General features: G+C 42.6%; 2 protein-coding genes across 3 annotated transcripts in view; both read left to right on the top strand.

Annotated features, from left to right (window-relative positions):
- RhoGEF3 (Rho guanine nucleotide exchange factor 3) overlaps positions 1-4,432 on the top strand; it is a 314,667-nt gene extending 310,235 nt beyond the window's left edge. Inside the window, exon 18 of the mRNA XM_084595002.1 lies at positions 1,094-4,432. Within this exon, the coding sequence (XP_084451128.1) occupies positions 1,094-1,299 (206 nt within the window). The 3' untranslated portion in view covers positions 1,300-4,432. The remainder of the gene's footprint in view (positions 1-1,093) is intronic.
- Positions 4,433-5,709: 1,277 nt separating this feature from the next.
- LOC146199505 (mitogen-activated protein kinase kinase kinase 20-like) overlaps positions 5,710-15,609 on the top strand; it is a 45,664-nt gene continuing 35,764 nt past the window's right edge. The window contains exons 1-7 of one of the 2 annotated variants that reach the window (XM_084594999.1): positions 5,710-6,034; positions 7,857-8,213; positions 10,882-10,969; positions 12,554-12,658; positions 13,126-13,191; positions 14,723-14,751; positions 15,159-15,242. In XM_084594999.1, coding sequence (XP_084451125.1) covers positions 7,869-8,213; positions 10,882-10,969; positions 12,554-12,658; positions 13,126-13,191; positions 14,723-14,751; positions 15,159-15,242 — 717 coding nt within the window. In that variant the 5' untranslated portion in view covers positions 5,710-6,034; positions 7,857-7,868. Of the gene's footprint in view, positions 6,035-6,149; positions 6,302-7,856; positions 8,214-10,881; positions 10,970-12,553; positions 12,659-13,125; positions 13,192-14,722; positions 14,752-15,158; positions 15,243-15,609 lie in introns of those variants that run through there. The other variant, XM_084595000.1, reaches the window with a different exon arrangement.

Here is a 15,609-nt window from a genome sequence, read left to right as displayed (position 1 = left end):
TGTGCTGGTTCTGAATGCTAAACTCTTACATGCCATACAGTACCATACTAGCTGTGCTGCAGTGTACCATAATGTACCATACCATACTGAGCCACACGGTGCCTGTAACATCCATGGAACTGCACTTGATGGAAATAGATGGAGAATACATTATTCAGAGAGAGAGAGAGAGATTGGTTTGGTTTGGTTTGGTTTGTGGGGTTTAACATCCCAAAGTCACTCAGGCTATGAAAGATGTCGTAGTGGAGGACTCCGGACATTTCAACCACCTTGGGATCGCACAGCACCCGGATGCCACTCCGTTCCGCCTCCATCTAAACGCAGCTGCTGGCGGTCGGGATCGAACCCGGGTATTAGAGAGAGACCGAGAACCTTCACAATGCAAAGCCATCTAATGGCGCATATACTGCATTGCAGAGGCATAATTATGTCATGCGCAGACCCTTCTTGCTTCTTGATACTTTTGTGTACTAACTTCTATGTAAATATCAAAGCATGATATGTCCTACGTATTAGAACAGAAGCCGGCGATAACAGCAGCATCCATGGCACAGAAATAACGAGCATTCCTCTGGAATGTGACGTTTGGTAAAATCATTACTATAATGATTATGAGTTACAACTATGCATAATGTTTCTGCATAGTCTGCACTTTAAGTACAGTGAGCCGCCAACTTGGAAGCATACATGAGATGGCAATCGAACCAATTGTGACCCTTGGATCTCGAGTCGGTCCTGAACCAATTGTGACCCTTGGATCTCGAGTCGGTCATATTATTCCTTGGCTGTTTTTTGGCAGCATACATCATGGTTTCCCTCATGGTCATATAGTAGGCAGGTGACATGGCTGGACACTCTTTGGTTGATTGAATTTGATGCCATGGATGATACCTGTGGCTTATGTGCTAATTAGTGCCTCTTTATTGACAGCTTACTGTACTGTAAGGCATAGAGTATGCAAAAATGTTGTGTGTAGTGATGACTCGTAGTCATCATAATGCTTTTGCATTCTCAAACGTAACCAGACTTCAGTGTCTTTGCCGAATTTTATTCCTGCCCGCACTGACTTTTTGGTGCCCTATCTTGTTTGCAGCCAAGCTGCCTAAGGGCCCTCGGTCTCAGCACCCCGACGTCGCAGTCGTTGAGATTCTTCTCGACCCTCCTGGCCCAAAGCCTCGTACTGGCAGCCTTCCATCGACTCTCCACACTGGCCATCACACTGTCTCAGCCAACGGCTTGCCAAAGAAAAAGGGTTCTGGCTGGTTCCACTTTGGCAGTGGCAAGAAGATAAAAAAATAGGGGTCTGCAAACACTGTAAATATCAGTCAGTTTTTTTTTTGTTTTTCTGTTCAGGAAGAAAACAATTCATCAAGTGTATTTGAAGGGAAATTATATTCTGTTAAAATGTAATGAAGGATCCTTGCATCTTTATGGGCCTTTTAAGGGAAACTGCATTTTATTTGTCATAGTATCTGTTATTTAACCTGAGATCATTTTGTTTTACCAATGTCTGACTGTTATCTGTGAAAATGAAAAGTTGGTGACAATTCAGTGTAGGCATATATCAGTGCTTACCTGTCCAAATTGGAATGCAGCTCTGCATATTATGCATTCTGTCATGGATAGTGTCAACCTGCAGCCTTGTTTATTAGTGCCTCCGCTTTGTTTCTTAGCATTTTGGAAGGCTTTCCACGATTTTCCGAGTACCATACCATTTTTTGTGACTGATCTTGTGATGTTAAATGGCTAGTTTTTGAAAGGAATTGAGTTATTGCTACTTGACATTCAGTTTATATTCGAAGTGTCAGACTGTGCACCCACCCTTATACAGTTAAAGCTTGTTAATTCGTACGTCACGGGACCGGGAATAAATTTTGAATTATTTGATGTTCTGGCTGTGGAAAAAACTGACAAGAACCATTTGCATTACGGTAAATGTACTGTATTTACTTGCTTAACAAACCCACTCGCATAATGCACCCACCCCCCGCTTTTGCCACTAAGACTTTGAAGAAAACAGAAAGCATTAATCGTTAGCACGTCCATCTGTTTGGCACTGTTGCAGCCCACAGTGCATTTCTTGGCAGTGCGCCAAGGCGAACTTGGCAGAGTGCCAGCGCTCGTCCCGTTGCGCAAGCCTCTTTTTGAGTATATTCACTTTAACATGCCACGACTGGGGGCGGATGCCGTCCACTGCCAGACAGTCGGAAAACGTAATAGCAGCAAACGCCTTTGAAGCAAACAATGCCAAAAGCTGGCGCCATGATTGTAGCTTTGTTGATGGCTGAACAGTGTAAGAATGGATGACTGCCAGAAAAAAAGAAGTGTTCCTTGCGTAATTATTTGTCTTTTAGTTTGGTTGATGATTGGTAGGTGGAAGGATAAGCACCTGTCACAAGAGAGAAAAAAAGTAAAAAAAGTTTAGTTCAAATTATGCGAAAATTCAAATTATCGAGGTTCAAATCAACAAGCTTTCACTATATCAGGAGCTGGCAGCTTGTTTTTCACTCTTTCCAGCAGCCCAAGAGATGCACCATTCCATTTCGCGTGTTATGTTTGGGACACTGGGGCCTTTTATTTATACTCTTTTTTTTTTTTTTGCCAGGAGCTGGGGGTAACCCAGAGCTGTCATGTGACTTGCTACACACATGTGTGAGAGATGACTGAAGCCTGTTCCTCTTGTACGATCAAACTGCGCAGGCCTCTTCGCAGGCCTGACCATGTCACAGAAAAAAAATAAAATGGGGCTGGAAGAGCACTTGATGCATAGTCAGAAACTTGCAGTTGCATAGCACGGACTTGTTTGTGTATTGCGTGTCGATGAAGTGTCAAGGTGTTTACACAAGGGCTTATACACGATAATCATATTTAACAGTTAATCCTGCCAACCTGGGGACTGTAAAGCGAATTGCGGGGTGCACAATTTGCATAATCCTGGCAGTGGCCAGTCTGCCTTGCAGATTGCTATGTCACCTTGTTGCTCTGCGAGTGTTTGAAGTGGACCTCAGGTTCTAAGGTTCTGAGGTCCCAATGGATTGGAGTGACGGTGACACGAGATGCCTGCTTACGTGGGAAGATTATTTATTAGTCAAGGTGCTGCCACTAGTAGATTCATGTTTGGCCTTCTGGGTCAGTTATTGCTATAGGACATTGCCGCTTGTCTGCTCTGCCCCCTGTGCTGTTCAATCGGAGGTATATGTCCCTGTATACTTTGGCACGATTGTCGCTCAGAGGCAATAACCATTGCAGCTCTGAAGTCTGTATTAACAACATCCGTTTCTCTGTGTGACACATTGCACTGCCCTTCTTTTTATTTATTTAATGTTGGTGCTGCTCACTTGCCCTTGTCCAGATCTGTAAAACGACTGTTGAACAAAATGCTCTGCCATACTCAAGATTGTTCAGCTAATGGTCTGTCAAGGCCTGCTGGTAAGAAGACTGGGATAAACATGCTGCTCTTTTGTTTATTGTTATCTACACTTCTCTTAACTTTTTGCCAGTGCTCTATGCATCTGCTGCCCATCTGCAGCTACAAGTGACATATACTATTGCATCCTGTAGACACAGGGACTAGTGCTAATACTGTTGGCTATTTATGATGTTTGCCCAGCCATTATAGCCACTTGTGTTGGTTACTCTTGCATGGTTTTTTTCCCCAACCAATGTTTATAGAACTTTATGTACATAACTGCTTGGCCAGCAAACACTAAATGTTCTGTATAATGAACTAGTCTAGATGAAACAGCCCAGATGTTGCACCTTGTTTATTGCATAACTGTGAACACTCAGGCTACTTTTATTCATGTGCATGTTGCACAGATGTTTAAGGCGTTGTTATTGCTGATGTAGTGGAAACTTGACACATTTCTGTACAGGTACAACTCACTCACGGGTTTCCGCAGTTTGTAACATTGTTGCATCCAAGTGTTGTCTCTAGGTGATTGTAAATGGTTCCCTCCCTAGGTCATGTTACTTCCCAACCAGCAACATTACCTGCACCCACGTGCTGTCATGCACTGCGTTGAACCTTGTGGGATGAAGCGCTTCGTCTATTGTTGGCAGCGCTGCCAGTGTTGTGTGGACTGTTATAAATGTGTCAGCACTCCTTCGGACGTGTTCTTACCTTCTCCGAATGGCACACATTTTCTTTTGTATAACGTCTTCCAGCGACGGGCACCTGGGGTTGTCCCAGCCCAGCTAGTCTACGGCAGGAGAAGATGGGGACTGTGGCACCTGAGTCGAGGCATAGTGTGGATGTCCCAAGGCCGAAGCCCTTATTGTGTCAGACTGTGCGTGTGTGTGTGTATGATTTTGGGCCTTTTGTAAAATATGTGCCTGTATATTTTAAACTTGTACATACTTTTATATGTTTCCACCATCTCTAGGGTGTTGCAGAGTGTTTATGCATGGAATAAATATATGTTTACATTTACACGCCCTGTTCCATTTGTGTGTGTCATTAACCTGTCTCTCGGGCCCTTCGGAGCTATTCTCTGCATTTGGAGGGCCAATGCAACGACTATTTGCCCAGGAATAAATAAATGCACTGTGCATCGTATGTCAGTGCATGTTAAAGAGCCCTGAGTGGTCAAAATTTCCGGGGCCGTCCACTACGGCGTTTCATAGCCTGAGTCGCTTTGGGACGTTTAACCATAAAAACCAAATCAAACCATAACAATTGGTTAAAAAGAAAGGAAAGGCGCAGTACCTGTCACTTGTTCTGTGTACACCTGAACCGCACCGTAAGATACTGTAAAGGAAGGGATGAAGATAAGGAAGGGATGAAGGTGGGGGTGAAAGCGGAGAGAGAAAAGGGTGCTGTAGTGGAAGGCTCTGGAGTAATTTTGACCACCTGGGGATCTTTAACCTGCACTGGCATCCAAGAACACATGGACGTCTCTTGTATGCTGTATGACCATTACATGCCATAAAAAGAATGCGATATGTGTCGATCAACTGCCTTTTGCGAAACACCGGCAGTATAGACCATGAACATTCTGCAAATAACATGTACACGCGTACAGCTTGCCATGAACTGCAGGTAAGTTAATTACCTAACTAGTAAGTAAGCGCGCTTTCCCACTCATAGGATTGTACACAAAACAGTTTAAACGCAGCATATACGAGTTTGCTTGTGCTCCGGCTGCACTTAAGAATGACATTCCTGCATTCGCCTTTCATAATTTAAGAAAACTGAGGAAGCTAAATGCCCGAGGTGGGAAGCATTGCGTGCATCAGTAATTCGTAAGGAGGCTTTGTTATGACCAAGGAGGTTATGTATAGGTTGCTTATGACTTGGTTATGACATGGTTCGTAACGTACCGCGAGGGATATCTGCCTGAGCGCATTCGCGATCCGTCGTCGGCTTGTAGTAAGCTGGCGATTACTTTGCTCTCAGTCGTAGAGTGAAGTCTTCAAAATCACGCTTATAGTCGAGGCATACCTTGTCTGACAACAGCGTAGCATTCAACACAAGTGAATAAACATTTCATTTTCTGCCAGAAAGTTCAGCGTACTTTCGGAAAGCGCCATACATTGAAAACCGCGTGTCAAAACAAGAACGTTGCGCGCCAGAATTACTGGGAGGTTTTCCCTGAGGCACAGAGATTGAATTGTTACGCCGTTTTCGAAGAAGTTCGCGGCCTAGGAAGGCCACATGTTCTAAATTTGGACGCCTCCTCTCATGGTTAGCTTGCTTGCTGTCTGGCCCGAACTGGAACCTGGAACAGCGAGGCACCCCGTGCGGCCAAACCAACAGATACAAGTCATGTGACCTTAAAAATCGTCTGCATTGAACTAGGCCTAAAATTCCTTCACAGCTAGCGACGTTCATAATAACAATATAACACTTCATGATTTTGATCCTTAATCTAAACCAAAGGCCCTCGATTGGGCGATGTTGCTTTATTCTGTGCCCATATGCATATAACATTTGAGCAAGGATGTCCTGTTGCCGCTACGCGGTGAGCAAGCTTCTATTATGCGACAACGTAGTAACTGAAGCCGAGAAACTGCCGATCTAAATCAGCAAGACGTAAGTACGCGTTAGTACTGCAGTCGTGCATGGCTACACCTTACATGTCAGTGCCTATATTGCGGTAATTTGTGCCCTTACTGGAAGAGTATAAAAAGTGCTAGTCACTTGTATTTCAGGTAGAGTGATCGGGTTGCGACTGACTGTGAAACAGGGTGCAATATCTTCCACATTTCGCAGTCTCTGCCGTGTACGAGCTGCTCGATTGCGTTGTTTAGGGCATCACGCCGTTACTTGAAGCGGCTTCCTTCGTGTGGTCCCTAAGAAGTGAGGAAAAATCTTTTGCATACGTGCTAATTCGAGCGGTCTTTTAACTAGCTTGGCAGTTGTGTGTACTTGAGCACCTGAATAAACGTAAATGTCTGTAGCTCTCAAAAGGGGACAATAAAAAGACGGCCCTCAAACATTATTCGGAGCCGCCATCTGATTAGACGGACGCGCACGTTAACCTCAAGCACTGCCTGAAATGATTTGCTTTATCGAGAGGTAATGTGTGGTTCGAATGCACGGATGTCGAATCATATCTAACAGGCTTCTGTCTCAGAGCAACTTTGGTCTGCTCTCAATCGAACAATGCGGTGAGAAAGCACAAAATTAGTAGTGATTATAAGACGCTTATGCTTTCTAGCTTCAAAAATTACGTTTTCGTCACTGCATGCATGCCTTTTCCCACACTTAGATACAACATCCAACACCAGCTTTTGTTAAAGTTTAGTGCTTTTACCTGTTATATGACAGACAACAAATTAGCTCGGCGCGACGAGCTTGCCGTTGTTATTGAAAAGTAATTTCCACCTTATAATTGTAAAAATTCACTTCACGTTGCTTATGCATTTGCATTATCTCTGAATTGATGTATAGAGTAGCAATTATATTGCTCACACAACAGCAGTTCTGCACAGTCCAGTCTAGTACTGGGGTGGTGCAGGCACATACAACTAGAGTGCTCTTGCACATTTTTAGTGGGGACCAAAAAGAACAGCACACAAGAAACAGCTCAACGACAAAACAACACACAGAAAAAACGTCAAGATGACAAAGCACAGCATGTTGCAGCACTGCAGAGGAAGCAAATTATCAGTCATAGCTGCGAACGATAAAGGATAACCCATGCAGCAACGACGTTCGGAGCTACAGATTGCTAGTTTTGTTGGTTTAATGTTTGAATAGAATAGAAAGCTGGGTGAATTGTAGGCTGTTCACCATGCGGCGATGGCGTTAGGTTAGGTCACGTTAGATTAGTGGACAGTTATATTATCAGCCACCATATTCCATCTACAGAAGAGGTCCTGACGCTGCAAACATATCTTCAGCTTATTATCATTTTATGTAACATTATGATCAATGACCAATAATGTACCGAAGTGCAAAGTCATCTAATTTAGCCTCAGCCATAATCCCAACTAGACATACCATATTAAATATGTACTAGTTTATTATCCCTGCCCTTGCGCCATTAAAATCAATCAATCATCATCCTCATCGTTAGTTTATTATTTATCCCTCAAGTAACATGGTGTTGCCTTGTTTCTGATTGCTTAATACAGATAAACCTATGCCACCAAAGCCAAGCATGCGATAACAATAACCACTATTTCTGCCACCCGCACAATTTGATTGAACGTTGCAGTGTTCTCTGTTGTGCTGTTCTATAGGTCTGGTGTTTTATATGGCTTGCTGTTTTTACACGTGTTGTATTTTATGTGTGCTGTTTAGTTACAGCTTTAACTTGGGCATTTTGTCACTGTGCTGCTTTTTGTGTGCTGTTTTGATGCATGCTGTTTTCTCGTGTGCTGTCATTTCATGGCGCCATTTCTGGCAGGTCTGATGCAGGATGGCTGCTGAGTCTGGAGGCAGTGCAGGCACCGTGGTGCCCTCCCAGACCGAGAGCAGTTTTGACTTGTCCACAAACCAGCAGACAATGCCGACAAGTGAGGAGTTTGCTGAAGATGAGCGCTCAAACGACGACAGTGCTTCTTGGCAGGGTGGGGACACAGAGTTGACGACCGAGTGTGCGAGTTCAGAGTTTTCGTGCCCACCCTTCCTGGAACTGGACTTTGCTGACCTACAGTTCTTTGAGCGGTGTGGAGGTGGTGCCTTTGGAAGTGTGTATCGTGCAAAGTGGAAATCTCAGAATCTCGTTGTGGCTGTCAAGAAGCTCCTTGTTCTGGAGAAAGAGGCAAGTTTTTCAATCAATGTACTTCTGGAGACAGCAAGAGAAATGGATGCATTTCCATTATCACCAATGCACTGTGCATGTAACATTCTAAATTTAATGTTCCCTGAGTCTTCTTGGTGTGTGGTTTAACTCAAGCCAGTTATCACCGATTCTTGCGGGGCACAAATGGATGTGTAAATGCCTGTTGTGACATGCATAAAACAATTGATTTTTTTTTTTAAGCCTCAGTACCATGTGGATGCCACAGGGAACCATTTGCACTCCAGCAATCCAGAACACTCCACTATGGTTCTTCTTTCTTCTATCTTTCTTTACCTCCTTCATCCCTTCTGTCACAGTGCGAGGTCTTCACAGAGTGAGAGCGTTACTACGCCTTTCTTTCCTCATAGCCAGTTTTCAGTTCTTTCACTTGCTCATGGAGGAATCCATTGCACTTTTAAGCAGGGGGAATCCAGTAATGTTGAGCTGTCTAGTACATTTTACGTCACTTAGTGCCATATGCAAAGTCTGGTCCAGTTGACAGGCAGTCTAATCAGGAGAAACAGTGTTAAAGGGAACAAGGGGAAAAGGGCAAATGGAAAGTAGTGTTAAGAGCAGACTGAGTGAAAATAGAGAGGCAGCATTAAATGCTGGAGTGTGCACTCTATTTTAATTTTTTTGCAGACGTGCTTGCACTGCTATTATTCAAATTACCTGTGATATATCCCTCAAAGAAGTACCTGCAGCCTATTTGCAATGTGCACCTGCTCACTGAACATGCTTAGTTTGACTACACCCACTGTGAGTTTGGGAGGCAACTGCAAAAATTGCGAAGTTTCATTTGGCCATCTGGATTGCCATATTTTATGCATATGTAAATTTGTAAAGCAACTGCCTCTCTGGCATTGCAGCATGCTCTTCATGAAAAAAGCTCATCATGTATTTCATTTGCCCCACCAGAATAATTGTCTGTCTCTCCAGTGTCACTGGAAAATAGTTGTGCTCTCAAGAAGGTTGGTTTTTGGTTCTTGTAGGTTCCATATGTCTGCATAAAAACAAAAGCTGACAAATGCATTCAGGATTTCCATAAAATAAATGCCAAATTTCAAATCCTTAGCAAATGTTATCAGAACTGTAAAGTTCTGAAGCCCACATTTGATGCAGCTATAGTGCTAGTTGTCATATCTGCATTTCGACAGTATGTATCCAATAATCTTTTATGCTTGTACAGTTTCTTTTTTTTTTCCCCCTTACATCACTTATCAGCTTTGATTATTGGTTAGATTGGAACCATCAGTTTTACATAATGCATTTGCAAGCAGGCTCGTCTTGAGCTGTGCGTATAGGAGCAAAAGAGACAAAATCTTACGATGATTCACTAGATTTCAGAGACAGACCTTGCACTCAAGCGAAGCCACCTCACATGCAAGCAATGCAGGCACAAGGGCTTTTCTTCTAGCTAAGTTACTGCACCAAAATTCATACTTATTTCTTTGGCATCACATCACTTCAGTGCTCTGAACAAAAGTCTATGGCTTCATTTTTTGTCTTTCAAATTTTCTGCAGCAGCTAAGCGGCTAACAATATCAGTTTCTGTATTCCATTTCACTTCATATGTAGTACAGAAGTACAGTCTTTGCCAAAAGTATATGGCCCAAGAGATTCACTTCTAAGCACTGTAACGTGGCTGCTAGCAGCAGTACTGGAATATGATTGTAAGCTAGGCGTCTCTCATAGCCTGAGTTGCTTTGGGACGTTAAACCCCACAAACCAACCATGATTGTAAGCTAGAGGAGAATGAGGGCGAGGTTTGTCATCCACGAGATTTCGAGTGCTAGAGTTGCCTTATGAGCCTTGTTACTGGGCTTAGAACAAACATTCGTGGGCCGTATATTTTTGACAAAGACTGTACATTTGTGAACGGTTTAGGGGAGAGGAAACATCCACGTTTGCATTGCTGTCAGTATAGTCACTAAGTAACTTTTATAGTTAAGGGCACGCACACACTGGCCTTCACAGTTCTCCTAACTCGTGCACTGCACAACTGCCTTAGTTCGCTGGCCAGTCTGAAAAACAGCTTGGATTGAGCTACAAAGGCATGCATAAAAGTAATTCAGTGCTTTGAAGAAACTTTGAAAACCATTCCATGCAGTTATTGTTTCCAGCAAACATTTTTTTCTTTGGCTCTTTCTCACTTGTCCTGCAGCAAAAGGTGCAATTATTTCAGAAAAAATTAGATTCTAAAATATTCCTGCCAGTAGATTCAGACTCCCTTACCGAAAGGGACAGGCTGTAACATAGGCCCTAAAGATCAGTATCATCACCCCTCAGTTTTCTGGCGAAATAGGCTACTGATGGCTTATATAAACTCTGTTTTTGCTGAAAGTGGTCACACTGTGTTTAGTATTGAGTACCCTATCTGTGCCGGCTAACTTCACTCAGTGCATGCACAGGAGTCGCAGGTATTCTTCGATTTGATTTTGCTAGCACTGGATAGACTTGGCACATATTTTTTGGCTAAAATTGTTGATGATAGTCAACGATGTTTAGCATGCGCATATATGTCTAGTGCTTCAGTACAAAGGCTTCAGTTCAGTGCTTCAGTACAATGAAGGTTTGCCTTACGACATGACGGGGGTGTTCAGTGTGTGCGAAGCTAACAAGTGTGATTGTTTTCACTTGTTTCTAGGCCCAAGTGTTGAGTGTGCTGAGCCACAAGAATATTATAACCTTTTATGGAGCTGCCACCAAGGCACCAAATTTCTGCATTGTCACAGGTGATTTAGGGGTAGTAGACTCCCCATTCGCTTATCAGGCGCCTTATTTCTTTTAAGGTGTCGTTAAAGGGCCTATAAAAAGCTATTTACTAATACTAGAATATGTGCACGAGTCTTCGATCAATCCTCTCCGTAATGCAAAAAATGGTTAAGCTACCTTCATTACCGCCGAATATATGGGCGGTAGAAAATTATGCTCCTCTTCCCTCTCAACTGAGCCAACGCATGCGTGGAAGAAAAAAAATGAGAAAACAAGTTGTGATGACAGCGCTCCATCATGCCCGCCTGATGTGAGCGTCCAGTGAGTGGGCACGCCCAGGAAGCCCCAATGATGTCATACGGGAGGTTTGCACGTGGGGACATGTTGCCCAAATCACTTGTCTGTGTATTTCTTGCCCGCAAGTAGCTTTTCAGGGGCCCTTTAAAGCTTGTGTTGCATGCTGCGGCCAACATGCTTTCCGCTGCTGTGAAAGCATGAATATATAAGATGTTCTGTCTGACATGAACCAGATGTTTAAAAAAGGTTACACAGATTGTGAATATAAATTTCAAAACATATTGCTAGCCATCACCTGGAGAAAGTAGGATCAGGTTGTATAATTCATATTGAAAATGTTAAAATGGTAACTTTTAAACCACAGAAGACATGCAAAAAAAATATCAGTTTGGAAATTGTAGAGCACTAACAGAGACCACAAATAGCATTTTTTTTTTTTTTTTTTGCAATAGCTTTATTTCACATTTTTGTCATCTGTAGAGAGTTTGTGGATTTATTAAAGCTATTGGCAGAAGCAGCCTACAAGGCACAACCAACTGGCTGGTGCAGAGCATGAAACTAACTGTTTAATGAATGAGCCTGGGCTCACAAAAAGAGCAAACAAACTTGGTAAAAATACCGACAGGCATACTTAGCAGTCATAAACACATAGTGCCTGACACTCTTGGTGTTTTATTTAAGCATCACTCAGCACATTCCAGTCAACTCAAGCACATTGTTGGAAACATTTGTGAGCATCATGAAACTGCGTGTACTTTGTTGCACTCCTTCATGAATTAGTAGCATTGCCACAAATGTACAGCTGGAAGCAATATGAGAGGAAACACGGGAGCGCATTGCCTTCGCATTTCGCACAGCGGTGACACCAAAGCAAGACGACAATGGGCGGCATCAGGGGTATCCTCGAAAAGAACAGCCGGCCAAGCTTTCTTTGCATGCGCCTTTACCGCTGATCACCTATTGGAGGCGGTGCTTGCAAAACGTGGAGGCCAGGCGGTCCCGTGTTCCCTCTCATATTGCGTCTAGCTGTACACAAGGTAAATCACCCCTTGTAGCCGAACCAAAAATTGTTAAGCCATGCTGATTGACTAAAAAGTAAAGAGAACATTTCTTTTCTTGCATTATGCAGCTAAATACATGCTGTCTGTGCTTGGTGACTGTGAACAACACTAGTTCAGTGTCCTTTCTGAGACTGATGTCAGAACTTCTTCACTTTAACTGGGCTACCCATTTCGAACGTTGAATATCTTAATTAAGGATGTATACTCAGTGCTTTATAAGGCATGTGGAACTGTTTGCTTTGGCAGAGTATGCAGAGCACGGTTCCTTGTATGCATTTCTGGCGATGCAAGAAAATGACTCCATGCTGAGCTTTGGCCAGATTCTTCTCTGGGGCATCCAAATTGCCTCCGGTGAGTGGACTGTGCTTGTAGTGGCATGATGGGAAATATTTTGACGGCAGCACACTGTAAAGCTTATTGTTTTTTTTTTTATTTTTTATTTGTCTGCCTGCAGTGCTGAAAGGCCATTTAGGGGGATAAATACCATATCAAAATGCAGAATAGGCCACAAGCGAAACTGTTTCAGATAAAAATGCCCTATATAACAGCTAGATATATATTAAATAGATCTGATATAGCTGATATAGCTAGATATTTAGCTATATCAGCTAGATGGGCAGATGGTACTACTAATAATGAAAGCTATATGTGGTGACCAAATAGCAAGGTGCTTTGTTATCACAAGAGTGTAGAACGTAACTTCCAATTTTATCAGGCTAATATTGTTGTCGGTGCCTTTTAGGGCTGATGATGTGTGGCATGTTTGTGTTCTTTTGTACTGTATGACACTTTCAACTGCTGTTTGCTGACCATTGCAGGCATGCACTACTTGCATGAAGAGGCACCTATCAAAGTCATTCATAGAGACCTGAAATCTAAGAATGGTAAGCCTCGCTCTTGGTTTTGGTTATTTGGATTTTGCAGGTATAACAGTAAACTGTTATGAGGTGTACTAGAGCATCATACAGGCTGTTGCTAGTCTGGTTTGCCAAAGTTAGTCCATGTGACCTAATAAAAGGTTTTACATTACAGTTGAGCCCACTTTTAATGGCCGTTGTATCAGCGAACGCTCGCTTATTACGAACAGAGGTGGAACTGCCATCAAAATCTGTGTTGGGGCAATGGTACTGTACCTGAGACAAAACAAACAACCCTGGTCGCATCACTAGGTTATAAAGAACAAGGAGGCCTCTTAATCTCCCCTGAAGTCTAAAAACGTGCTTCCAGCTAGTGCAGAGATCAAAGTTTGTCTCCCATCTCCAGTGGTACCTTGTTACCCTAGTGAAAAGAATAAAAAATGAAAGTATGCATTGAATTGGCAGTTAACCGCTGGCAAAGCATGTCCTAGCAGGCTAGAATGATAACTGGTGCATGCTTGTCTTCCAGTTTGAATACCAGTTACTCAGTACATCTTGAGGGCCTACCCAGTCAGGTGACAATTGCGTCATCTGCCTGTCTGATCTTTACCTGCTGCCATATACAGACAGCACACAGCCAGACAGTCTGTGTTACACTGGTGTCTTGCTGGCAGCGCTCACCAATTAACCAAGTCTGAAATCAGACGTCATGGGACGATTTTCAAGCAAAGTGCTAGTTCCCACCTAGTGTTTAGGTCTTGCCGGCTCTACTTCTGTGCAAACATTGCGTCAAGATTCTGGTAGCTGCGGGGAGATGAATCTTAACTGGGAGGCTGATGTATTGCTGGAGCAGTCAACACAAAGGTGACCCTCATTGAATGTTCTGTGTGGACATGCATTGTCGTACGTTCGTTGTTGGATCCTTACAGTGCTTTAGTTGAGATTCGAAGATGAGGTTCCAGACCCTCCACCAGTGACAAGAAATGCCTCAAGTGCCTAATGCACTTGAAAGAATGCCTAATGCAGCTCATCCACAGGAAGGGTCTCAGCCAGGAGCATGTGAATGAGCTTGAAAGCTTAGAAAACATCGTAGTATTTTGAAGGAGCGGAATGCACAGCACACATTTTAAAAAATAAACACCACTTTTGTCCTTTTCACCGTAATAGGGTAAGTCCACTTACTAGGAACTTCGGATACACTGAATACAATCTGCGTGACCGTCAGGTTCATTATAAGTGGGCTAAACTGCATAATACAAGCAGTCACATGTGCTAAACAAAGATGTCTACTAATAGGAAAACATATTAAACATGTTGCATCTAGAGATCAGTTTTCATCAGTTTACAAATTTTTGTTGTGCATAAAAGTGCATTTTTATGGCTGATACAATAACTGTATGATTGTGATTTGTGACAAACACCTCTGAATATAGCCAACATGGAAAAGTGTTTGTGCATGATTTATTCCATTTCTTCTAATGCACTTCACAAACTTCCATTTGGTATCTTCTATTCCTATCTAATGGAGTGATGGTTGCCCTTTTTTTTTCTTCCCCAGTCGTGATATGTTCAGACTACACATGCAAGGTAATGGTTTTCATTGTTTTCTTTCACTTGAAAATTGCATTATACATAGTGGAGGGACTTGGCAGGCTAAGTCTTATATCATTTATTTTGGAGTGAACTGCTAATATTATTCTTTTGTTACAACTTAAGATGAGTCACTTTCTTTGTTGCTGTTAAATTATGTGGATCACTTTTAGAGTAAAAAGCAAGCAAAGCATAGTGTCACTTGCATATGTGTAATATGCTCTATGGTAGGAGGATAAGCTGGAAGATAAGATAAACATCAACTTTTTTTTTTCTTATGCACATACTTGTGTTTTATGTATTGAATTAAAAGATATTTTTGTTAACCCTCATAGTGGTATAGTCTGTCTTTTACATGTTATTTACTCACTGCACATGCTAATTTCGCTTGTCCTTTTCATCAGATCTGTGATTTCGGAGCCTCTCGATTCCTGGGTGCTACGACCAGAATGTCATTGGCAGGAACACTACCTTGGATGGCTCCTGAGGTAATTTCGTTAGGGATTGTTGTACTTTTTTTTCTTTCTTTTATTCAGTCATTGCGATATCAGCTTTGAAGGGACAAGAACTATAAGAACTAAGGTGCATTTATCGTGTGATGTATCACATTAAAGAACCCCAGGTGGTTGAAATTTCCGGAGTCCTCCACTATGGCGTCTTTCATAGCCTGAGTTGCTTTGGGACGTTGAACAGTAAAAAACCACCAAACCAACCAACCTTAACAGAAATGTTTTGACTATGAAATGGTGCAATGGTCTGTACTGCTGACTAGCATCAATTTTTGTTTCTTTTATTCACTGCCCAATGACAGCTATCCAGCTTACTACAGAAGTCACTGTGCGTCATGATTCATAT

Source organism: Amblyomma maculatum, chromosome 2, assembly GCF_055883805.1.
Source record: "Amblyomma maculatum isolate TAMU_Amacu chromosome 2, ASM5588380v1, whole genome shotgun sequence".
NCBI classification, from domain to species: Eukaryota; Metazoa; Arthropoda; class Arachnida; order Ixodida; family Ixodidae; genus Amblyomma; species Amblyomma maculatum.
This window is presented reverse-complemented; position numbering and strand designations above follow the sequence as displayed.